Consider the following 26,572-nt stretch of genomic DNA (forward strand, 5'->3'; position numbering starts at 1 on the left):
CGTATATTCAGTTGTCGTTATGTCCCAACAACGAGATATACCTACAGGCTCACCTAGTCGGAATGGCATATTTCACCGTAGAACTCTACCGATAAGGAGCGGCCAATTTAGCGGTTAGTGACTTTTTAAGCCTGTCAAACAGTACCGTACCACTGATCGCTGTTTGTGAGCGCTTTGGGCTTTGTCAACAGAACCGGCTGGTTTTTGTCCCCACTCAGGGTAAAGCCATTACCATTGACAACCAGTAAACAACATGGCGGCGGTGTAATCGCTCAATCAGCTCCCCGCTACAGTCGAGGCAAGTCGCCGACTGATCGCCGCAGGAATGTGACGGTGTCTGGAGTTAAATGTCTCAGTCTCTCAATATGACCTTATTTCTCCCAGAATGACCAACAAGAACAAATGTGCTAAGAAGCCGAGGCTGCGATATCTGGACTTGTCTTTTGAAGGACGTGACCAGGCTCAGCGCGCCGGCATCAGCAACGGGAGACGACCCCACGGCGGCTACAAAGGTAACCGTATAGTTAGTGTATGGAAGGTCAATAGTGCAATAAACTCAAATACTAGAACATGTGTGATGACAAAGGTTGTACGTCGCGACTGACTGTTTTATAAGTAGATAAGGTATAGATACATGTTTATATACGTATGAATGAGGTGTCGTAAATATTTACGTGTATCGCTTTTTAAAGTTTGTGAACCGTGGAAAATCATGTTAGAAGTGGTCTTCAACAACTCATGCTTGTGAGGCGTGATTCTCATGCTCGGGTAATCAGGGATGCTGATTTGGTTTATGCATATCATTGTTTTTCGTTTGGATACATCGTTGCTCATGATGTCACTCACTGGATTGTCTAGTCCAGATTCAATCGTTTATTCCCCGACAGAATGCTGTTATGTGCGGCGATAAACAACAGAGAAATATTTTTCACGTTGAAGAGGACCGTATGCTGTTATGATCCCCCATACAAGTACAATATTTAAAGCTCATAATGTTGATCACTGGATTGTCCAGATTCGATTTTGTACAGACATGTTTGTTGAGTAAGGGGTTAAATGACACACAGTAAGTTGTATCTATATGTTTTGATTGATAACCACGAAAGATACGGGTATTTAGTTAATTTTACGACCCGTGAAGATAAGGGTTATGATTGATCTTCAGTAAACCATACTTATTGTAAGAAGCGACTAACGGGATCGGGTGGTCAGACCCGCTGACTTGGTTGACATATGACATCATACCCCAATGCGTAGATCGATGCTCACTGGTGATCACTGGATTGTCTGGTCCAGACTCGTTTCTTTAGAGACCGCCGCCATATAACTGGAACATTGCTGAGTGCGACGTAAAACTAAAACAACACACTTCAGTAAATTACAAATGTATATGTTTTGGGTTGGGCTTTTTTATGTGTTTCAAGAATTAATACTTCTTTAAACAGACATAAGTTCTATGTAAGGGGTGGTGGGATAGCCTTTCTGGTTAAAACGAAGACCCGGTTCCATTCCCCACATGGGTACAGTGTGTGAAGCTCATATCTAGTGTCGTCCGTAGTGATATTGCTGGAATATTGCTAAAAGCGGCGTAAAACTAAACTCACTCACATATTATGACGCCGGGGTACCTGACCTTATTTATGTGGCAGTTGGGTAGCCCAGACGTTAAGGAGTGTCCTCGTTCCGGTTTAGTCCTGGGTTCGAGGCCGTATTCGGATAGATCATATGTAAGGTTCTTGTGAGTTCCCCGCCGTGGTATGGTGTTAATATGAATAGTAACAACGGCTAACAACATCTTTTACACACGACGTGTCAGGTTATATCTTATAGCATGAACTGAAGGGCATTGCCAATTCCAAATACAACTATGTATTAATCTGGGTATGGAAACTCTTTTCTGTTGCTTCCTCCAACCTCTTTTAATGGACATAATTTTAATTTTGAAAGGAACTAATTTATGGAAACATCGTAACAGTTCGTCAAACAGCTGTTGTTCTAACAACGATCAATCAAAATTCAAACATGGCTAATCGGTATATAAACGAGTTTTTTAAAGTAACACATATTCACTTTTTCAAGAGTAAACAACATACCCCATATCTAGTTTCATGAACATACCAAATTAATGAATAATTCACACAATCATACAGTGCTCAGATTGTACAACTGTCCGTAAAGGACAGGTTCCCGAATAATGAATATCCGTGACACCACATTTCACCAATACCACTTGCAAAATATAAGTAAATAACCTACCCTGACTTTAGCACAAAGAAAGTGTTATGTTATGCCCGGAAGCTTATCTATAAGGAGATGATATATATTTACCGGGTTACATGGTCAATTGTACTTCCTGCTTTGGCCAATAATAATATTTGAACAGTAACAATGGCGCCTGATCGGTTATATAAGGCTACTATTGTGTTCGGTACAAACCTATTGAGGAATGCGAACGGAGTGTTTATCTTTACGTTCGATTATGCAGCATGTAGTCCTCAATAGAAGTTAAGGAACACATTTGTTTATATGATTGCAGTTAATCATGTTTACATGCTCCCTGAGAACTTATGCTTCTCGCATTAAGTTAAGGAACATTGTTTGTGATCATAGGTGATAGTTCATGTTCATGTTACCTTGTTCATGTTAATTATATACTTCTCAAATGAGTGAGTGAGTTTAGTTTTACCCCGCTATTTGCAATACTTCAGCAATATCACGGCTGGGTCATCAGAAATGGACTTTACACGTTCAAACCATATGGGGAATCGAACCCGGGCCTTCGGCGTGACGGGCGAACGCTTTAATCACTAGGATACCCCACCGCCCCGTTTCTCAAATTTAGTTAAAGGCCCGGGTTTTTTTATATGGTATTTCATGGTTACGTAACTACATTAGAATGTCTTTTTGTTCAAATTGATTCCAGTATGGTCGTTGATTGAACTACATCCCATGGGTATTCAGTTGGCGATGACGTGTGAGAGATATATTTATGGGAATCTGTACGTGACGAAGTTCAGTGCTCTCTTTTGAAGTTTTGTTTTGTTTTGTTTAATAACATTTTCACTCTGATGAATGTTGTCAAAACGCCTTTAATAAAACATCGGTTGTTTTCGTGTATTCGACATCTTATTTACAGTTAAATGATGTACATGGGGGTTAACGTCGCGTTTAGCAATAGTTCAGGTAGATCAGAGGAACATGAGATCATCAAATTGGTTAAATTTTAATGGCAGGTTTGGTGTCGAAACCCGACATGATGATGGAACCATTTACCAAATGATGGCCACATAAATATCATCAGGTACCCCGGCGTCATAATATGTGAGTGAGTGAGTTTAGTTTTACGCCTCTGTTATCAATGTTCCAGCAAACCCACGGCGGAGAACACCAGAAATGGGCTTCACATATTATACCCATATGGGGAATCAAACCCGGGTCTTCAGCGCGACGAGCAAACACTGTAACCACTTGACTACCCAACCGCCCCGTTTTGGTGGAGTATGCATTCCTAAGTGATTACAATATACACTCATTTCTGTTTTCTGTAAAGGCGTTGTCGGTGTTTCAACCACAATTTCAATTAAAAATTCATAAGCATGCCCATGAAGATTTATTACATTTCATAATCAATGTTGAGTTGTCCCGCATGACGTGGACGACAGTGTAGCATGTCATCTGAGTTGTATATTTCACATGACTACATTGTCAACAGAGAGCTCCATGATCATTCTTTCAATGCATTATTGATGTAAGATTTTTATTCAGGTAATAACATAAGTGGATATTGAACATATTATGGAACACAGTAGTGTAGTGGTCAGCATGCTGGCCTCTCACGCCAAAGGCCCGGGTTCGAATCCCGGTAGAGACACCAAAAAGTTGTGACCTGGGTCTGATACTGTGTTGCGTCCATGGGCAAGCACTTCGTCCACATTGTACCCAGTCCAACCAGCTGTTCAAAATGGGTACCTGAGCAGCGGATGTACGGACCTATACGGTCGCGCGAAGCGCTTAGTAGCGGCTTTGAAAGTACAATTCCGTCAGGGTAATAATGTAACACCAGAAAACAGCTTTGCGTTGGATCCCAGGGGCAAAAATTAGCATTATTATTTTTATGCATAAACAAATATCTCTTTTTTTATTCAGACGGGCTGACACATACGGAAATGCGCTTGGATATATCAGAGTTGTAACAATTGATCGAACATATTCATATGTACAATAATGGATTCAAACAATGCAAATTGGGAATATCTTTTTTTAAATGTGTCCTTATTTTGCAAATTAAAGGTATATTCTTGACCATGTGCATTCGTGCAATAGTGTAACACAATTGTGTTGTTTTTTTGTACAGGCCGCCTCAGAAAGCCTTTGAGCTATATTTGTTTCATTCTTTTTTCCCATTTGCAATTTTTTTAATGACTTTGGCTGGAGACTTGGGACTGAATAACGGCCTCTGTGATAAACCAGATGAATATCTGTGTTACTAATGATTCAACGTATTCGTCCATGTTTTTTTTCGGAAAACAAGTCAACATAAGTACAAAGTACGCCAACCATACTGTCATTGATTCAATTTTCCCACCCGCGAAGATCCAGGTTAGAATTGGTCTTCAGCAACCTATGCTTGTCGTAAGAGGCGACTAACGGGATCGGGTGGTCAGGTGACTTGGTTGACACATGTTATCATATCCCACTTGGGTAGATCGATGGTCATGCTGTTGATCACTGGATTGCCTGGTCCAGACTCGATTATTTACAGACCGCCGCAATATAGCTGAAATATTGCTGAGGGCGGAGTGGCACTAAACACACCCACTCACTCATTACATTTTCCAGTCGCCATGAGCCTCGCACAATCTCTACATGGGTACAATGTGTGAAGCCCATTTCTGGTGTCCCCCGCCATGATATTGCTGGAATATTGCTAAAAGCGGCGTAAATCCATACTCAGTCAGTCGATCAGTCTACGGAAACTTTCAGACAATTATCAGAGATAACCTAGTGTCAACAATTTCGCATCCCAAACCATGTGCTGTATCTATATGCTCTTGGCTTTGTCATGTCAAATCACACAAGATAATTTTGATGCTGTAGGAAGGTGCATGTACTTTTCAAACTATCGCAGCAGCTGCAGTCGTACTAATACGACAGTCGTATCATTCCGGTGTTGTTGAGTGAGTGAGGGAGTGATTTTTCATTTGCACAAGCTAAATACAAGATGGTTACAAATAAATATCGTTGAGTTAATGGACTTTGGGTAGTTTTAATAAGTTTGATTTTCGTAAAATAAATATAATTTTACAATGAAATATCGCTGAGATAATTAACTTTGGGTAGTTTTAATAAGTTTGATATATTTTCATAAAATAAATACATTTTTACAATGAAGTATCGTTGAGATAATGAACGTTGGTTTGCTTTAATCAGTCTGATTAGCATGATGAGAACTGTGCCAGGCCACAAATGATACTGTATTTTCCCATGGATATGAGTTTTGTCAGAGACACAGATAACATGGCGTTACCCAGATTGCTATTGCTAGATAGACTGATACGGTCTGATCTCTGGTGTGCTGGGAACGTGGCGTATCGAGGCTTTGAATGAACGTCGATAATCTCAATGACAACGTGGGTAGATGGCGCTTTTGACCTCTCGATCTAGCTCGCTGTAGACGTGGGTCTGATGTCCCCCATGATGTCACTATTGTCTACTGTAGGTTATCTGTTCAGGAGTATCCGTCAACTACTCAGCCAGCTGCAACTGTCAACCAATCTTTGGCTGACTCCCATACACACTTACACCGTATAGCATATGTGCTATTTCACTCACTCACTCATCTCCCCATCCCCCAAACCTCACCACCCTACAGTCAATCACTTCCTCACTAATTTCTGTGATACAAACGCAAATTAACATATGCAACTACTCACTCGCTCACTCACTCATCCACTCACTCATCCACTCACTCACTCATCCACTCACTCACTCACTCACTCTCTCACTAATTTCAGTGATACAAACGCAAATTAACATATGCAACTCACTCACTCACTCACAGGCATAATCGGGTGGGTGGTTTGGAAAATGTCCGGATAAGAGAGATTACGACGTTTTCATAACATCAACCAAGGACTCTATTCCAAACCATGCTGCTTTTATGTGTTATGATCACATGTACTTATCTTCCCAGTACGCTTGATTTGCGAATCGGTTGATCAAACTACCAATGATCGACAGGCAGACTGATATAGACTGTTACGGTTAGGGTTATATCCTATACACAACGTACTCCACCGACTCAAACTTAAGTGGCTTACACGCAACCAGATCCCAGTGCGAAAATCTGATCGCGATATGCCAGCGGAGGTCACAATATTAACAATAACTACACAGAAGCCTTTTGTTTAGTGATCTTGGTAGGGGTGTGTGAAATATGCTTCTGTGACCCTTACAGTAGTATCAGGGGTGTCCTAGGTATTAGTAGTAACACTCACTGGTGTCCCCGGGTAATTTATACTACCTACAGTGTACAGTTGTGTCACTGACGTCATTGGTAACACCTACAGTGTACAGTGGTGTCACTGACGTCATTGGTAACACCTACAGTGTACAGTTGTATCGCTGGCGTCATTGGTAACACCTACAGTGTACAGTGGTGTCACTGACGTCATTGGTAACACCTACAGTGTACAGTGGTGTCACTGGCGTCATTGGTAACACCTACAGTGTACAGTGGTGTCACTGACGTCATTGGTAATACCCAAAGTGTATAGTGGTGTCACTGACGTCATTGTTAATACCTACAGTGTACAGTTGTATCGCTGGCGTCATTGGTAATACCTACAGTGTATAGTGGTGTCACTGACGTCATTGGTAACACCTACAGTATACAGTGGTATTACTGCCGTCATTGGTAACACCTACAGTGTACAGTGGTGTCACTGACATCATTGGTAACACCTACAGTGTACAGTGGTGTCACTGGCGTCATTGGTAACACCTACAGTGTACAGTGGTGTCACTGGCGTCCTGGATAATACGGTAATACCTACAGTGTACCCTGACATCACTGACGTCATTGGTAACACCTACACTGTACAGTGGTGTCACTGGCGTCCTGGGTAATACGGTAATACCTACAGTGTACAGTGGTGTCACTGACGCCATTGGTAACACCTACAGTGTACAGTGGTGTCACTGACGTCATTGGTAACACCTACAGTGTACAGTGGTGTCACTGGCGTCATTGGTAACACCTACAGTGTACAGTGGTGTCACTGACGTCATTGGTAATACTCAAAGTGTATAGTGGTGTCACTGACGTCATTGTTAATACCTACAGTGTACAGTTGTATCGCTGGCGTCATTGGTAATACCTACAGTGTATAGTGGTGTCACTGACGTCATTGGTAACACCTACAGTGTACAGTGGTATTACTGCCGTCATTGGTAACACCTACAGTGTACAGTTGTATCGCTGGCGTCATTGGTAACACCTACAGTGTACAGTGGTGTCACTGGCGTCATTGGTAACACCTACAGTGTACAGTGGTGTCACTGGCGTCATTGGTAACACCTACAGTGTACAGTGGTGTCACTGACGTCATTGGTAACACCTACAGTGTACAGTGGTGTCACTGACGTCATTGGTAACACCTACAGTGTACAGTGGTGTCACTGGCGTCATTGGTAACACCTACAGTATACAGTTGTTGGTGTCACTGACGTCATTGGTAACACCTACAGTGTACAGTGGTGTCACTGGCGTCATTGGTAACACCTACAGTGTACAGTGGTGTCACTGGCTCCCTGGGTAATGCGGTAATACCTACAGTGTACTCTGACATCACTGACGTCATTGTCTTGTAGGCACATAGGGAGACACCTTATAGACACCTTGATAGACACCTGACTAGACACTCAGACACATTGGGATACAATTTGATAGACAGAAAGGGAGACACCTGAATAGACACTTAGACACGTGGATAGACACCTTGACACACATAGAGACATCGTGATGGACAATGGAGCAACATCAGGATAGACACGTGGATATACAGTAACAAACATCTTGCTAGGAAGGGATGAGTAAGTGAGTTTAGCTCTATGCCACTTTCAGCAATATTCCAGCAATATCTGGGGACACCGGAAACGGGCTTCGCACATTGTACCCATGTGGGGAATCGAACCTGGGTACTCAGTGTCACGAGCTAACGCTTTAACCACTAGGCTACCCCAACGCCCTTGATAAAGAGGGAGATCCAGAGATGGACACATTTCTGTCAGGGGGCTCTTGTAACATAGCCAGCTTCATCCATAAAGCAATCTACAAGGGGGTATGAGACAGGTAGTACGTTGGCGATCATTGTATAACAACTGTGCTATGTGAACTGACCTCAGGACGGCGATCTTACGGTCCGCATTCTCGGGACGGTGTTCCACACAGGTATAAGGAGATTAGGTGATCAAGAGTATTGCTAAGGCAGTAAAGAATCGATTTATTGATATCAACCTTTCATGGTGTGACATCACTATCTCGGTCAGAGTGGCCGTAACGCAAGGTCACCGGAGTCTCTCAATCCAGAGCACGTGTGATCTGTATTGTATGTTGGGAATTGTGTGCTCTGGGACTGTTTGTGTTGTGTTAGCCTGTGTTGCATGGAGTCTCAATTACGTCAGATGCTATTAGCTGCAGTGACATCATAGTGATATGAACTATCCTACGTTTTGAAGTCCACTTTTCAGGACGATACCCGAATTAACGCTGTGACGTAGTACTGTCATGATTTTCATCACCCACAGTTTTAAATGTCCTTTCGCGATGATTTGTTTATTTTGCTTCTGTAAAGTGCTGTAACATTCCAACAATATGATGGCGGTCTGTAATGATCTCGATATACATTCCAGTGGAATATACATGCCTGTGCAATACGGATGCCATCCTTGTTAGCGGACATTTCCCCATTTAGTCTTCTGTTTTGACAAGCATGATTTGATGGATTTCATGGATTACAATGTCGATGTACTGTTAACATATACCGTAGTATGTAGAATTACCGTTATATATAGTTTTGGCCCCAAAGGTATTCACACATACGTGAGGGTAGATTGTGGTGCAGTAAAGGGCAGATATGGTGTCCCAATGCAAAAAGCAATGAGCATTCATGAGGACACTTGTTTATTACAAGATACAACTTTCAGCCTGTATCATTTTGATCCTAGATGAAGGAAATATCCCCAGCCGTGCCCACCCATGAAGATCCGGGTCAGAATTAGTCTTCAGGAACCCAAGAGGCGACTAACGGGATCGAGTGGTCAGGCTCACTGACTTGGTTGGCACATGTCATCGGTTCCCTATTGCGCAGATCGATGCTCATACTGTTGATCGCTGGATTGTCTGGTCCAGATTCGATTATTTACAGACCATCGCCATATAGCTGGAATATTGCTGAGTTCGGCGTTAATCAACCAACCAGCCAATCATGTTCGCACTTGCCTCCTTCCCGTTATATGAACTAGTTCGTAGTCAACACATTCCTTCAATTTGGGGGCGGTGGGATAGCCTAATGGTTAAAGCGTTGACTCGTCACGCCGAAGACCCGGGTTCGATTCCCCACATGGGTACAATGTGTGAAGCCTATTTCTGGTGTCCCCCGCCGTGATGTTGCTGGAACATTGCTAAAAGCGGCGTAAAACCAAACTCAGTCAGTCAGTCAGCCCTTCAGTTGGTTCAGTCCACACAATGCTGTCGATCTAAATTTTCTTGAAAAATATTATGTTGCTGTTCATCGTGTCAACAACTGTTACACTTCAGAGTAGTTAGGTGTGACGTGAAATAATGGTAAGATTTGTTTTGTCGATATTTGTATATAATGAGATAGTGGAGACGAGCGGTGTCACACTGAGATATCCGATCTCCAGGTGGACCCTCAACGCATGGTTTTGATTAATTTTTTCACTGCTGATTGTAAAGACAACGGTTAAACGGATCGATCTTTCCTCGCCTTTACCCTGGTCTTATCTCGGGAACAGATCACGAGTGTCAAAGTGTAGAGAAGTAAGAGAGTAAGGTTTTATGCTGCAATATTCCAGCAATATCACGGCGGGGGACACCAGAAACGGGTTTCACACATTGTACTCATGTCGGAAATCAAACCAAGGTTTTCGGTGTGATGAGCGAAAGCTTTAACCACTAGGCTACCCAACCGCAAATTACATTGACGTATATGGACTTTGAACTCTTGGCAACTCTTTAAATAGCATACATTGATAACTCTATATAATAACAATACTTATATTATTATTATTGTTATTGGATATTTATATAGCGCACATATCCACGCTCTAGTGCATGATCAAGGCGCTGGTATTTTTTCCCTAGATCTAGATCATTGGATGTCAATCTCAACTCCCTGAGGAGTATACAACTCTTGCAGCCACAAGGCGCACCGGGTTATTGCGGCTTTCCCATCCTTACGACGTATCCATTCACAGCTGGGTGGACTGGGACACATAGTCACAGTACTTTGTCTACGTTTACTGCACGTTGCTGTACCCGCAACTATGTGTTTGCACGTATTCATGTGGCCACCATCTTGTCATATACCAACGGATTCGTGGGTTCATACTTGATAATACTTCCATACTCATGATAAAAGGGCAATGAAAAAGATAAGAATAATTTTTACTTTCTATTATTATTATTACAATGTTTGAAGCAATGTTTCATCGACGTTCATTTAAGGATTCACTCAATTTACTGTTCTCACCCTTCGTATATCTTGCACTTTAATCCACCGTTCGTTCTTTCAGGCAGTACGATCTCAATAGTCGCCTGGCTATGGACCTAAACAGGCAATAACAAGCTCGTGTATGTCCACTTCTCTGCTCGGCTACACCCTATAGCCAATACAATTTTTCAGCCTCAACAAAGGACACCTATTTTCATAAATCTCCTCAGCGAAAGTGCGTGTACTGTTGGGTGTCCTCACACACAAAAACCCTTTATGGGCAAGGAATGGTGAATAAACAAATGATATGGTTCTGTAATAGCGTGTGTATATTGGGGGTACCGGAATGCTGAACTTGCATGATCGATGTATTTCCTCTGTAACTATGACAAAATGTTATCATTGTTCTGAACCAACATGGTGTTTTTATACTCTCCATAGAGGGATCATAATAGTACATCTCTAATGAAATCGGATAAAACAATTGAAGATAAAAGTGCATTTTTATCAACGGCAACAATGCGATAATTACTACAGTTATGTATCTGAAACAACGCCATGTCAGTTGTATCTGTTACTACGCCACCACAGTTGTATCTGTTACTACGCCACCACAGTTGTATCTGTTACAACTCCACCACAGTTGTATCTGTTACTTGCCATCACAGTTGTATATGTTACAACTCCACCACAGTTGTATCTGTTACCTTGCCATCACAGTTGTATCTGTTACCTTGCCACCACAGTTGTATCTGTTACCTTGCCATCACAGTTGTATCTGTTACCTTGCCATCACAGTTGTATCTGCTACAACTCCACCACAGTTGTATCTGTTACAACTTCATCACAGTTGTATCTGTTACCTTGCCATCACAGTTGTATCTGTTACAATTTCTCCACAGTTGTATATGTTACAAGTCCACCATAGCTGTATCTGATACAACGTCACGACAATCTGTATCTGTTTCCTTGCCACCACGGTTGTATCTGATACAACGTCACGACAGTTGTATCTGATACCTCGCCCTCACAGTTGGATCTGTTACAACGTCACACGAGTTGGATCTGTTACAACGTCACTCCTGTTATGCCAGACTGAGTTATAAAATGGGAACACAAATATTGCTTACCGCCGCAACTAGTCAATCAGACATCCAATAGTCGAATCCGCCAACACAGTGATTCACACCACCGGGCACGATGATAAATTCAGGCTGTCGGCAAAGTCACTGAACCTCCGCGGTCCATTTTACAAGGCAGGAGATACTCCCTGGGGGTATTCATATACAGGTTGGGGTATTGAAATTATTTATCTGTAAGTGCCTAAGCTATTTTGAAGAATCAACACTGGATTCATAACAAACATTTATCCATTCATCTCGACCGAATTATTACATCTGGAAGAAGTTGTTTAAAGGAATTTTAGCACAGGTGATCGTAACTCTCATACCTTACCACAGAATTACGACAGTGTTGGCGTTTATTGTGCTTCCTTGTAGAGTGGAGAGTCCACCGTTTCCTGAAATCTGTGTACCCGAGTTTTAGTTATGTTCCTCCTTCAATATGAATTCAATCTCCTCACTCACTCACTCACTTCATCTTATCAAAGAACATTCAACTCCCGATGTAACGAAGTCGAATATATATACTATTCCAGGAACATCGAACCCATTATTGTAGTTATTTCCAAGCTTCAGTTCAAATATTTTGGAAGCATCATATATGTCGGATATGTGTTTTTTTCTTTGGCCATGGGATGAAAAACGAGAAGATTCAGTCACAGGATATTTTGCTCCTGTCAAACCCTTTGGATTTTTAAAGCATTTTAGCTGAAACCAAAGTTCAAATCGAAACACCATATAGTAATTTCAATGCAAAATTTAAAGTATTTAACGAAATATATCATGTACGTGTCTGGATGCATCATTATTGTGTCATCATAATCATCATCATCACCCGTGAAGGTCCAGGTTAGAATATATGCCTTCAGTAACCCATGCCTGTTGTACGAGGCGACTAACGGGAATATTGCTGAGTGCGGCGTAAAACTAAACTCACTCACTCACTCACTCATCATTGTTATTATTGTTGTTGTAACGGTGGGCCTTGCGTGACTCTACCGAGCAGCACGTGAATAGCACATGTTCATTTAGTTTATATATGCATATCGTCTGAGGCTCTTAACATTGTGTACATTTGGCTTACGGTCTTGCACAACATGTCTCGGGAGGTCAAGTCGGCTGTTGACGTTCTAATGTCCATGTATTGAGGGGATGTCTCGAGCAGTGATTGATGAAAATGTTTTTCTATATGATTGCATGACGTCTGTTTGATAAATGACTCTAATTTATATGTCTGATCCTGGCATCAATGCTAATATAAGCTGGGAGATTATGGCTCTGTCTTGATATGCAGGTACTATCATTTATTCCAGTACAGTCAACCCTCGTTCTAAAGCCTTGAGTAATAATGTCACAGTGAAAGCAAACGCTTGGGGTGTTTTCCCCTGGTACATACGTTATTATATATATGCAACGAGTCACTCAGTCACTATCTATTGTATCTATCTATCTACCTATCTACCTTCGTACCTTCCAACCTACCTACCTACCTACCTACCTAAATACCCACATACATATATACATACATACATACCTATCTATGTAACTATATTTCTATCTACCAACATATCTATCTATCTACCTACCTGTCTATCTATCTTTCTGTTTATCTATCTATCTACCAACATATATATATATATATATCTACCAACCTGTCTATATATCTGCCTTCCTACCTACATATCTATCTATCTATCCAAGAATCCTTATCATACAAATATATTTACAAACATTACAACTGTTTGTACAACAATCAAAAAACAGTCTTGCTATGTGCACGAAGTCCAATGGTTTACTGCCAACTATTACGCATATTTTCTTTGCATATCATATATTTCTCATCTTCAATGTTCTATACAAACACATCATCAAGATATTAGTCATTTCAATTGATTACCAATGCAATTTTCTATTGTATTCCCCATGCTTTCAGGTGTCATTCTTACTGGATAGATAATCATAAGGACGTGCTTATTATACTGTCAGGATGATTCAATCGACTCTGCTTTTAGCAGACATTTCTTTTGCTATTGAAGATGATTTTTAACCTGATTATTATGTATATAATTATACAATCACCTACAAATACCATGCTTCTGTCCATGGTGCGATAGCTTTAATAAAACCGGTAAGAAAAATATGAATATTTGAAATCAGTAGCGAGCTATATAATTAATCAAACTATAGGTTTTTCGATAGGCACAAACGGGGCCGAAGAAGCGAGTTCGTGAAGCATCACCTTGCCTCCCACACCTCCAATATTAATACGGGAAGCGCACAATTCTCACATAACAGTTGTTTGACTTGCACTTACTAAAATACTTTCATTACGTATCCCTGGTTATTGGCGTTTGATTACAACGCCACAATGGACGGCATCCGACATCATGGTCGACCTCGCACGCACGGTAACGATGCATGGTGGGCATGAAATCAATGGTTTGATCAAATGGAAACGTAAATAAGGTTCGGTAATTGCTCTCGTTTCGATTTCTTTCTCTGCTCACTATTATTCCAATGACACATAATCAAGTATAGCCATTATAGGTGACTTTTGAATGTAAAGATCGACTGATTGATTGACTATTGACCGGTACGTTGATGATCATTTCACGTGAAAAAAAACATCAAATAAAGTTCCTTAATTTCTAATTTTAGCACCGTATTAAAAGATATAGGCCTGTTTCTTATGTGCTGACTGTGTGTTTATTACTGGAACTGATGAAGACTTGTGTAGACGCACGCAGGCACGCACGCACCTACGCACGCATGCTCGCACACACGCACGCACGCAGACACATTCATATACCCATAATCAGTAGCCATTGGGTTTTGAATGGCAGTGTTGATAAAGTTAGAAGACGTTCAGATATCGCAACACTTCGTTACACTGATTCAGCACATTTCATCTATCTTCAGCAATTAGTTGAATACTTTTCTAAAGAACTGACTTTTATAAATTGTTTTACCAATCCATTGGCATACATGCACGAATGCACGCAAGCACACACACACGTATGCACGCACGCACATACAAACATACACATAATCACAACATCAGGTTGAGAATATTTTATTTGTTGTAGCGGTATTATCGTAAAGTTTTCGTTCCCATGTTCAGACTGTGAGAATGCAGGAAATATCCGTTATTCGTAACGTGTCATCGATGTCGGCTATTGTTCTTAATATTGACCTCTAGGTTAATCATGAAGCCTGATTTACAAGAATGATATATAAGAATCGCTAATTCGCACTGTTATCAAAGACGTTTTCAGTGACTCATAGATTCGCCCTAATTTTCCGAGGATTCAGAGAGTGACGAATGAATGTTATTTAACGCCGCATAGTTTGCAATAGTCCATCCAGCACAGACAGGTTTCACACGCTGTTTTCTTGTTTGGACTCGAACCTTTTACGTGATCAGCAAACACCTTAACCACAAAGCCACACCACCTACCCTTCGAGTTACAAGGTTGCACATCAATCTTTGCTGGTCGACACACCACCAACCCTTCGAGTTATAAAGTTGCACATCAATCTTTGCTGGTCGACACACCACCAACCCTTCGAGTTACAAGGTTGCACATCAATCTTTGCTGGTCGACACACCACCAACCCTTCGAGTTACAAGGTTGCGCATCAATCTTTGCTGGTCGACACACCACCAACCCCTCGAGTTATAAAGTTGCCCAGTAATCTTTGCTGGCCGACACACCACCTACCCTTTGAGTCACAAAGTTGCCCAGCAATCTTTGCTTGTCGACACACTTCCAACACATCGAGTTACAAGGTTGCCCAGCTATCTTTGCTGGTCGAGTAAATGTGGATCGGCTGGTTGGGTTCGGTGACATAGCTGACTGCATGATATCTGTCATGACTGTCATGACTGTCTGTTGTTGTACGCCGCACTCAGCAATATTCCAGCTATATGACGGTGGTCTGTAATTAATCAAGTCAGGACCAGACAATCCAGTGATCAACAGCATGAGCATCGATCTACGTATTTGGGATACGATGACATGTGTCAACCAAGTCAGTGAGCCTGACCACCCGATCGCCTTTAACGACAAGCATGGATTGCTGGAGACAATTCTAACCCGGATCCTCACGAGTCCAGGCTGACATGGTACAGGTGGGATAGTCTAGTGGGGTTAAAGCGTTCTCTTGTCACGCCGAAGACCCACATAGTAACAATACGTGAAGCCCATTCCTGATGTCCCTCGCCGTGATATTTTGATATTGGCAAAAGGCGGTATAAAACCATACTAGGTCAGTCAACACAGCAGGAATATCAACGCGTCAAAGTACAAATTTCCAAACACGACGCAGAGATCGTTTCAACTTTCAAAACACTTTTCATCCATCACCCCCATTGTTTGGCCACAGCGAAGCACTCGGTCTGTAATAAAGAGACTGTCAATCATCTCTCACCTTTATACATAGATCTCAGCACCTAGCTTGACACTTACCAACAAACACGACCATATCGTGTATTCAAATTGTCTGGTCGTAGTCCTGTGTTAAACTCTCATAATTTAAAACCGCTTTCCTATGGCTATGTCAGAAAGGGCAAGGCCTTTAAGTAAGTGTTCCCTACATTCCGTGTATCTCCAAAACCATTCAGATCTATTTAAACGACGTACATGAATTGCTAAGGTCTCCTGAACAGTCTTTCAATAGTCGTCGAGTTACCTGCTTCGTGAATAGCGCCCGTTGCATAGATTTCGTTCCGTTTGTTGTCAATGCACCTTTTGTGATCTCCCGCTAATGCCTTAATGCACATAGAGTGTTTTGTCAACACGCAGCTGGTGCATTCAAAAGTTGGAATTCTTTGAAGAAATATTACGTATCCGGGCAAATTGGATATAACACGTTGTTGACAATGTGTTTCTGATATGCTGCTGTGCAATGGTTCGTGCATTACGCCAGTTGATGAGAATATTATCTACACTTCAGTGTAATTCTGCACTAGAGCCTTTGTCTACAAAGGAAGGTTCGGTGCACATACAGAACCCTTTTACTTTAAACTTTAAACGGGAAAGGGCTCGTTAGACGTGCTGGTGCAAGGACAGGTGTACCTGCTCGTGAGGTTTTTAAGCACTGCTTTGAAAAGTATTGCACTAATACCTAGTTGTATCATTTAAAATGGAATGAAAGCTGAAATTATGTGGATATTAGACATTTACAACCTTAATCAAATCAATTTTATATGGTAATAGACTGAGAATCTCATAATTTGTTGATGGTGGCAATGGTTATGTTGATAATAACAAACACTACTACTACTACCACCACTACTACTACTACCGCTACCACTACTACCACTACTACTACTACCACTACTACTGCTACTGCTACCACTACTACTACCACTACTACTGCTACCACTACTTCTACTACTACTACTACTTCTACTACTACTACCACTACTACTTCTACTACTACTACTACTACTACCACTACTACTACTACTGCTACTACTGCTACTGCTACCACTACTTCTACTACTACTACTACTGCTACTACTACTTCTACTACTACTACTACTACTTCTACTACTACTACTGCTACCACTACGTCTACTACTGCTGCTACTTCTACTACTACTACTACCACTACTACCACCACTACTACTTCTACTACTACCACTACTTCTACTATTTATACTAATAACAACAATATGTAAAACATAACAATAACAATAACACTGCAAACACCATTAATAATTATTTTCTTATCGAAAAGGTTTTTCAGACGAGGGGTAGACGTATTGATACACGCACCGTACGGTTATAACGAATAACGAATTCAAAACTACCACTAATTTCAATTCGTCGTAACCAACTAAATTAAAGCAAGTGGCCAAGATATAATAAATCTACTGATATGAATCTAGTCCCTGTCAGAATTATCAGTTGTTTTTCAAGTATAGCATTGGCACTTCCTACTAGTGTCTTTCTCTAGGCACAGAGACCGTTTTCTCTGGGTTCGGAGGACGTTCTCTCCAACGCGGTGGCCGCTTTCTCGATTTTGGGGGGTTCCGTTTTCGCTGAGGTCCGTTTTGTCCGTTTTTCTCCTCTATTGTCAACAACTGATACTGATGAAAACCGTATTTCATTAGACCGAAGTTGTAAGATGTCAAATTGCTGTTTAGGAAAAAACGTAAGGTATTAGTGATTTTACATAACAAATCAATTTCGCATCAAACTCCACGTAACTGAACTGACCGCCTGCTGCTTCTGTTGCAGGATGTACGAAACATCCACCCACGCCCACATCACAGGACAAGAACCGGGATTACCACCGGAAGCTGCGTGCGGAGATCGACCAGCTGTTTGAGGAGGAGTTTCTTGAGGTCCATGGATCACCGACATGGAGCGTGGAGGCCAGCAAAGAAGTTACTCACAGCGGGGAGTCTCCGCTCTTCTTGCACAAATTTATGTCCCCCTCAAAGGTTGGTCAATATTATCTTTAATTGGTGAATAGCTAAAGGAAGGTGGGAGGAGGTTACTTCAGATTCAGGTCAGTCAGCTTAGATTAACGAGCTCGACATATTTGTTAAATTTATTATCTTTCTGTGTATTGTTTCGAATCCTCAAAAGATGACACTGACATCACCATTTGCATTTTTATTAAGCTTTTCGTCCAAAGTATACTGGCTCCGGTCACCGTAAGGGGCGGTGGGGTAGCCTAGTGGTTAAAGCGTTCGCTCGTAACGCTGACGTCCTGGGTTGAATTCCCCACATGGGTACAATGACATTGTGTGAAGCACATTTCTGGCGTCCCCCGTCGTGATATTGCTGGAATATTGCTAAAATCGGCGTAAAACTAAACTCACTCACTCAACCGGTCACCGTAGATCTATGAATACTGACTCTCGTCACAGAAGTCTCATGAATACTGACTATCGTTACTGAATTCTATGAATACACCATAGTCAAATAAATACTGAATTATAAAATTTTAATTGTTTCTTTCTTGAAGTTTTACCGATGTGAAGTACATGTTAATCTCACTAAACGAGATGCGGTAGCCTAGTGGGTAAAGCGTTCACTCGTCACGCCGAAGACCCGGGTTCGATTCCCCAGATGGGTACAATGTGTGAAGCCCATTTCTGGTGTCCCGTGCCATGATATTGCTGGAATATTGCTAAAAGCGGCGTTAAACCATGCTTACTCACTAAACCGCCTATAAGAAACGGAATATTTGTTTCAGGAGGAGCATCAGTATATACGACTCAGCAAGTCAGCAGTCTTGAACCCCAACAAGTGTCAGCCGCCCCTATCACGGGACGGCGTGACGTACTACCGACCGAACAGAACCCACCAATATCTCACTGCCACAGAACTGAAGGACCAGAGCCAAAACGAGGTCAACTTGAAATATGGCCGACCTACCAGAACGACGTGAGTTGAAACTGAAAGGATATCAAATAATGAAATTACAAAACAAAAATTACCACAATCGGAACAGCGTGAGTTGAATTTGAAAGGATTAAAACAACGAAATAACAAAAGAAAATTGTAAAAAAATCAGTTACTTTGCTGCATGGGGATGCCAACAAGCGCCATTTTGTCCAAATGCCATGTTCCCACATTTTTAGGTTAGCTCCTGCATTCATACAAAACATGTTTTCTGAGTTAAATGTTTGAGGATACTCACAGTCATTAATGAGACACTGAGACTTGGCTGATAGCGTAAGATTGTACACATGTCACAGGTTCCCAATGGCGCAGATCGATGCCCATACTGTTGATCACTGGATTGTCTTGTCCAGATTCGATTATTTAAAGACCGCCGCCATATAGCTGGAATATTGCTGAGACTGGCGTAAAACTTAACTCACTCATGTAAGATTGTACGTGATTCTGTAGGACGCTGATGACAAAAGCAGTCAAAAATGTGTCTAACGAAACTGCGAGGTTGGATAGTGTAACAGTTAAACCGCACGCCTAATGCCCTGGTTCGATTCCCCATATCGATCAATGTTTGAATAACTGCATGAATATTGCTAAAGTCACAAACAACAAGAAAAACTGTGTAGTTTACGAGGGGCGGTGGGGTAGCCTAGTGGTTAAAGCGTTGGCTCGTCACGCCGAAGACCCGGGTTCGATTCTCCACATGGGCACAATGTGTTAAGCCCATTTCTGGTGTCCCCAGCCGTGATATTGCTGGAATATTGCTAAAAGCGGCGTAAAACTAAACTCAGTCAGTCAGTCAGTATAATTTACGAGCCACCCATGTAAGCTGGAATGAATAAACGAATAAGCAAACATCCATATGAAACACTACTTATAACACTACACAATTAAGCTTCTTCATTCTACGTTAGTGAACTACATCTAAGGTTAGGTTGTGTCTGTATTTTTCAGACTGCTCCGTGCGAGACAACGAACAAATTCAGCACCCGTCAATTCCTATGAAATCCGACGAGAAATTATGAAACGTGAGTATTTTTACGTATGTTTCTCAGACTGGGAAAAACGGTGAAGGAATGATACGATCATCTCGTTGTCCTTCAGTTATGCTTTTAGGGAGATATATCCGTGTGATACACCATACTTCTAAATGACGACTACAGTCAGTTTGATTTCATTTGATACCGATGAATTGCTCACTAACACATAATCTAATAAGTACATAGGAATAAAAAGTTGTTTAACAACGATCGTCATTTTGTTGTGACATTTCGCTATTTCTTCCGAATGGGGGGGGGGGGGGGGCAGTTGCTTGTAGAACAGCCTGGTGTGCGAGTTCCACATGTGAGTTGCTCCCCCTCGTAAGACATAGCTAAAAGTGCCAGCAAAATATTGCTCGTTTGTTAAACAACTTTTTTATTGCTGTGTCCAAACTTATATAACAAATCATTAGAGTTGGTCTGTAGATTTCAAGTGACTGTGCAAAATTTGGATAGAAAAAAATTGACATATTCTTGTATTTATTGTATTTTATTTATATTTTGTTTCAGGGGAGGGTGAGATTCGAATAGGTTCTGCATACACAAACCCCAAAGAGTAAGTGTAGATATTACATTATATTATTACTATTAATATATATTATTACCATCTTTCAATGATCATATACTTCTATGAACGTTAATTTACACTGTAACGGTAAAATACGTTGCACTAAATGGCGCACTGTAAGCGCAGAAACAAGTCGTTACATTTGTCAATCAGCTCATAAGGACGATACTTAAACGTGACCAGGAAAATACCGTTGGAGAGCAGTCATGTTTGGATGTGCCGAACACCACGAAACCCTACTGATCAGATCGTAATACCCCATTCAATATTCACGTAACATCAGGTTGTTTGTCCTTCATGGAGATAATCGGAAGATTTTATGCAACGTTCAATATGTCATACGTTGTTGTCCTCATTATCAAAGTACTAAGAAGTGCGAGAAATGACAAATGTTAAAGGTTTAAACGATTCAAAATATGGTATGAAAATGTTTGGATGTGTTTACATGGCTGACCATCAAATGTCCTATAGTATTCATCATCTGTTACCCGTGAAGAATATTGATCTTGTCGTAAGAGGCGACTAACGGAATCGGATGGTCAGGCTCGCTGACTTGGTTGACACATGTCATCGGTTCCCAATTGCGCAGATTGATGCTCGTGCTGTTGATCACTGGATTGCCTGGACCAGACTCGATTATTTACAGAACGCCGCCATATAGCTGGGTATTGCCGAGTGCGGCGTAAAACTAAACTCACTCACTCATCGTCTGTTGCTGCAGGTTTCTTCAAGAACTCCACGCAACCAACGGCGAGTCTTTCCATTCCTTCATAACCGGAGCACGCTACAACAGGTGAGAGGGGTCAACTGGATTTGCTGTAACTCCAGGAGTTTTGTTTGTAAATGATACTGGTAGTTTGCTTGCTTGTTGGTGCTGTTCTCACTGCACATCAACAACGACAGTCGCTAAGATCATCATCACACACGCATACACTACGAGATGGCGACAGGGTGGTCTAGTCGTCCTCGGCGCCGCCAATTCGTTGTGCAGATTTTTCTTTCAGGTGTGCGTATGAATGCTAGATTGACCCTGTTTTTAATGTTTCCTGGTCTGTGAGCACAAAACGCAAGGGTTAATAAGATAATGACAAAAAATATTCATCACACGCAAGCAGAGATTCATAGCATTGATCAGAGTGGACATAGCAACACAATACCACCGTTCGTGCATCCGCAGCTTAATCCAAGGGAGGTAATCCAAACTAACTCGTGTTACGTGACCGCAAATTCTCTTTGTGTTTACAGTCTTCGGCACCCACACTGTTATTAAAGTGTATACGTCTTACTTCCTATGTATTGCACCATAACCAGCTCGAAAAAAGGACACATGACTTTAACCGCATAGTTTTAGCTCCGGCGCGTACAGAGGAAGCCGTGAAGATCCGGTTAGAATTGATCTTCAGTAACACATGCTTGTCGTAAGAGGCGACTAACGAGATCGGATGGTCGTACTATCTGAGTTGGTTGACACATGTCATCGGTTCTCAAATGCGTAAATCGATGTTCATGCTGTTGATCACTGGATTGTCTGGTCCAGACTCAATTATTTACAGATCGCCGCCATATAGCTGGAATATTGCTGGGTGCGGCGTTAAACAACAACCCAAGCAGCCAACTATACCTGAATTACAATGATACATCAGGCGCCTTTCTAATTACAGGGAACCGCCTCCGTGATGTAGTGGTTAGAGCGTCCGCCCGGAGTGCGGAAGGTCGCGGGTTCGATCCCCGACCACGTCATACCAAAAGACGTTAAAATATGGTACTTGTTGGTCCCCGCCTGGCGCTCGGCATTAATGGGTACAACAAGGACTGGTCGGCTCGGAGTCAGTATAATGTGTCTGAGTGGGGTATTCATGCTTAACTGCGGCATGGTATCTCAGTGGGCTAGCACTATAAAACCAGCTTCAGTCTGGGCTAGTACAAGCAGCCGCACATACACATACGCATGCACGTCGTCATATGAGCGAAATATTCTCAAGCACGACGTAAAACCCAATTTCACCTCACCTCTAATTACAGGGCGCACTGCCTGGATTCTAAGAGCTTGACGAGGTATGGAGTCTACATGCCCAGGACCAATCCTACAGCGTGTTTTGTCACCGGGACTCACAAGCTGAAAGATGTATTCGAAACTCCTTGTGCACCTCCAGGTTGGTATTCGACATATTAGGACCACACAGTGCCACTATGCTACTCAGTATAGCGTACATGTATGTAGGAACAAGTGTAAAGTTGGGAGGCTTGTGCTTTGTGCGGTTGCCTGAGGAGTATAGTGATCGACACATTTCTTGTTGCATGAGGAATGGAATCTTCGACACATTTGTTGGTCTCAGTGTCCTAATATGGCTGTTGTAGGGATATTTATTATTGAAAAATCTGGTTCATTATTATAAGTAAAATGTTCTTCCCGAAACGTGGGTGCTTCCCATGACGATCGTTGGTGTTTCCAAACGATACACACGTCTATGACCTTCTATGACCTTTAATTCAAAGCTCGTATTCATTACATTGATGTGCTTTTCAAAGCAAAGTTAAATGTAGAAGAATGAGGTCTATTTTTATGGATATACAACTTCTTTATTGTGTGTAGGCGACGTTTCGACGTAGATTCTAATGTCGTTGTCTAGCAAGTGGTACAATGACATTAGAATCTATGTCGAAACGTCGCCTATACACAATAAAGAAGTTGTATATCCATAAAAATAGCCCTCATTCTTCTACATTTAACTTTGCTTTGAAAAGCACATCAATGTAATGAATACGAGCTTTGAATTAAAGGTCATAAAAGGTCATAGACGTGTGTATCGTTTGGATCCCCATATTTGTACATGTGTGATGTCCATTTCTGGTGTCCCCCGCCGTGATATTTCTGGAATATTGTTAAAATCGTCTGAAAACCATCCTCACTCACAGACTCGCCCCGCTCTGACATCGATGAAGTGTCCTCACCTGTGACTCCCCGACGACCAACGACAGCTCCCGGATACGGCCGAAGACCAACTCCGGCTACCAGCCAACCAAAACAGGCGTGGGGCGACAGCAATGGGACCGAGGCTAACAAACATGGCGACGGGAGGGTTTATGAAGAGTTGATATTCTGGCCAAGTGGATTAAACGTGAAAGGTCAGTATTATCCACTAGGAATATACAGAAGCTGTTCTAAATAATCACAGCTTCATAAATATCTTCAAGAAAATTATCAAGAAAATAAAAGAAAACCTTCATCTGCCAAGATGTGAATTTAATTCGAAGGTTTCAGTTCACTATCCTGTAAAACAGATATAAAAGCAATATGAGGGAATTGAGATAATCTTCTACATAGATGGAATAACTGTGGATAGATATTCGAGACGTTTGTACCTATAACTCCATCAGACGAAGAAACATGAAATATATTTCAGGTCGTGGAATGGGTGTCACTCTGAACCGAGCTAACAGCATGCCAAAGCTGAATTCCCGATTACCGTCCGTGCAAGGAATCTCGATGGAGCGGATCCGGAAGTCACGTGATCCTGTGGAGGAAACATCAGTGATCAACCAACCTCCTCCAACGCCAAATGTCATGTCGGCCAAGGACGGAGCGGATAAATCAAATCACACGGCAGAAGAGAAGGTCAAGGACGACGAGGAACCACGTAAGGAGCCGGTGATGAAGCCACGGAAACCGAAGCCGATTTTGGTCGACAGATCTGTCAATGTACCATCGGTATCTGGTGATTCAAATCACTGGAATGATGATCTGCTTATCATCAGCTCACCAGCAGTTCCTCCTACAAGATCGCAACCTGCGAGTGTTAAAACTGTCACTATCCTAGGGGAGACAGAGGAAATCAAAGAGGAAATCATTGAAAATCCAACGAAAGAACGTACAGAGGAGCAGGACACACAATGTGAAGAAGCAATGGCTGACGAGGAACGAATGGTATCTAAAGACTTTGATATTGAACTCCCAAGCGTAACGGATGGAGCTTCAATGGAACCCCTGCAGATGAGTGAGCAAGGCACGTCACCAAGCGTCGACGAAGGCGTTGAAGTTCCGACAACACCTTCCAAGGAAGAGGTTGGTCAGGAAAGTAGTTCCCCAGAAACCGATCCCATCAATGACCCAAGTGTTGCGTTCTTCTTAACAGAGAAGGGTCAGAACAGAAAAGGCCCGGATGGGGATTGTGACGTCATGAACACTACGGGCGAAACGCAGGATGCAGGGCCAGTGTTGGGTAACGCTACAAGCATGGATATACCTACTCTGACAGTTGAAGAAGCGTCGGTTAGTGATGAAAATGACTCAGAACACGACGTAAGAGCAAATAGTGCAGCGGAAGAATCCGCGTCAAGGGAAGATAACTCTGCTGCACAGACAGCTGATGATGATGTGAGCATTCCACAAGCTTGATTCAAGATATGTATCAGCATTATTCCAGCATTATTCCAGCATTACTACAGCATTTCCGTGTCAGCATTACTGCGTGTTACGTCACGTTAAACTGTCTACCAACAACGTTTACAATGTATCAAAAAATATTCATTGGTCATTAATATTCATTAGATCATTGAATATTATACGGCATTAATTATATTTTGTAGTTATAAAAATCATGTTTTCGTGCTGTGAGATATAATAATGTGTTGAATGTTTTACCTATGAAATAGGTCACTTCCATGCCGTTTTAATATGTTTAGAATCATACGAAATGTATTTTCTAGCTATTGTAAAACGAAAGAGCAGTCAGGTTAGTTATTATGATTGTCTTTTTCTTCATCTAAAACAATATAGCCAACATCTTAGCTCCATCAAACTGATTCAAATACCATTTATTTCCCTTGTGTTTCACACTGATGACTTGTATTTACGTGGCTCGGGCCAATCGCAAGTTGGTGAGGTCTATTCGCTATATAAAAATGCAATTATCTCAAATCATGATATGTATAGCAATTAACAATTACCAGATTTACCAAGAGGGGTGAAATAGAATTACATAGGACTCTTAATTACAACGTCAAGTGGTTAACTGACCTACCAACATACAGAAAGCGGAAAGATCTGTTTCAAGATGGAAACTGCACCTTGAAAACCACTGAACCACTGAACTATATTTGCAACGTTTCTTAGTTCAAGATCACGATCGCATCATCCAGACTAAAAATCATACAATAGTCAGCGTTTGAGAGGGTAGTAAAATATATGTTGCAAACAGTCACAAAACATGTAATTAGATATTGTCAACGGTTTTTTGTATTTGAAACAAGAATGTCACTTAGTGTTCCAAAAAGAAGGATACTATATGTTAAGTGCCGTCTCAGAGTGGAAATACATGTATATAATATGATCAGCGAATAATAATAATAGCATGCTTGTAATGCGCTGTTCTCCATGTACAACATGCTCAAAGCGCAAGACATAGAAGTACATACAGACAGACTATAGCAGAGAATAAAAGATTAGAGAGATACATGGAAACAATGCAATGAATTATAGTTTACACTCATAAGCTAATCTGAAAAAGTGCGTCTTTAGTAAAGATTTAAAATTAGAAAGTTCTGTACAGTCACGTAGATATTGGGGTAGTTGATTCCAGGCTGTAGAGGCTGCATACGAAAAGGACCTTTCACCATACGTAGAAGTCCTAACAGTGGGGATAACGAGTAAACGTTTATCCTGTGAACGGGAGAGAGCGACATGGGCGGT

General features: G+C 41.6%; 1 protein-coding gene across 1 annotated transcript; it reads left to right on the forward strand.

Moving 5' to 3' along the window:
- The first annotated feature begins 291 nt into the window (after positions 1-291).
- Positions 292-26,214, forward strand: LOC124281124. The gene is made up of 9 exons (XM_046717141.1): positions 292-512; positions 18,106-18,311; positions 19,073-19,263; positions 20,230-20,303; positions 20,826-20,871; positions 21,605-21,676; positions 22,906-23,036; positions 23,800-24,009; positions 24,288-26,214. Exons 1-9 carry the CDS (start codon positions 386-388, stop codon positions 25,277-25,279), a joined length of 2,049 nt encoding a protein of 682 aa, XP_046573097.1. The 5' UTR covers positions 292-385; the 3' UTR covers positions 25,280-26,214.
- The last annotated feature ends 358 nt before the right edge of the window (positions 26,215-26,572 follow it).

Source organism: Haliotis rubra, unplaced genomic scaffold, assembly GCF_003918875.1.
Source record: "Haliotis rubra isolate DU_JTF1 unplaced genomic scaffold, ASM391887v1 Scf28, whole genome shotgun sequence".
Classification (NCBI taxonomy): domain Eukaryota; kingdom Metazoa; phylum Mollusca; class Gastropoda; order Lepetellida; family Haliotidae; genus Haliotis; species Haliotis rubra.

Excerpts from the sequence above, each read along its gene's own strand:
- LOC124281124 (XM_046717141.1), top strand. The coding sequence starts at position 386 with ATGACCAACAAGAACAAATGTGCTAAGAAGCCGAGGCTGCGATATCTG. Across the intron at positions 513-18,105 it reads ACCCCACGGCGGCTACAAAG|GATGTACGAAACATCCACCC; the intron begins GTAACCGTATAG and ends CTTCTGTTGCAG. Across the intron at positions 24,010-24,287 it reads AAGTGGATTAAACGTGAAAG|GTCGTGGAATGGGTGTCACT; the intron begins GTCAGTATTATC and ends AATATATTTCAG.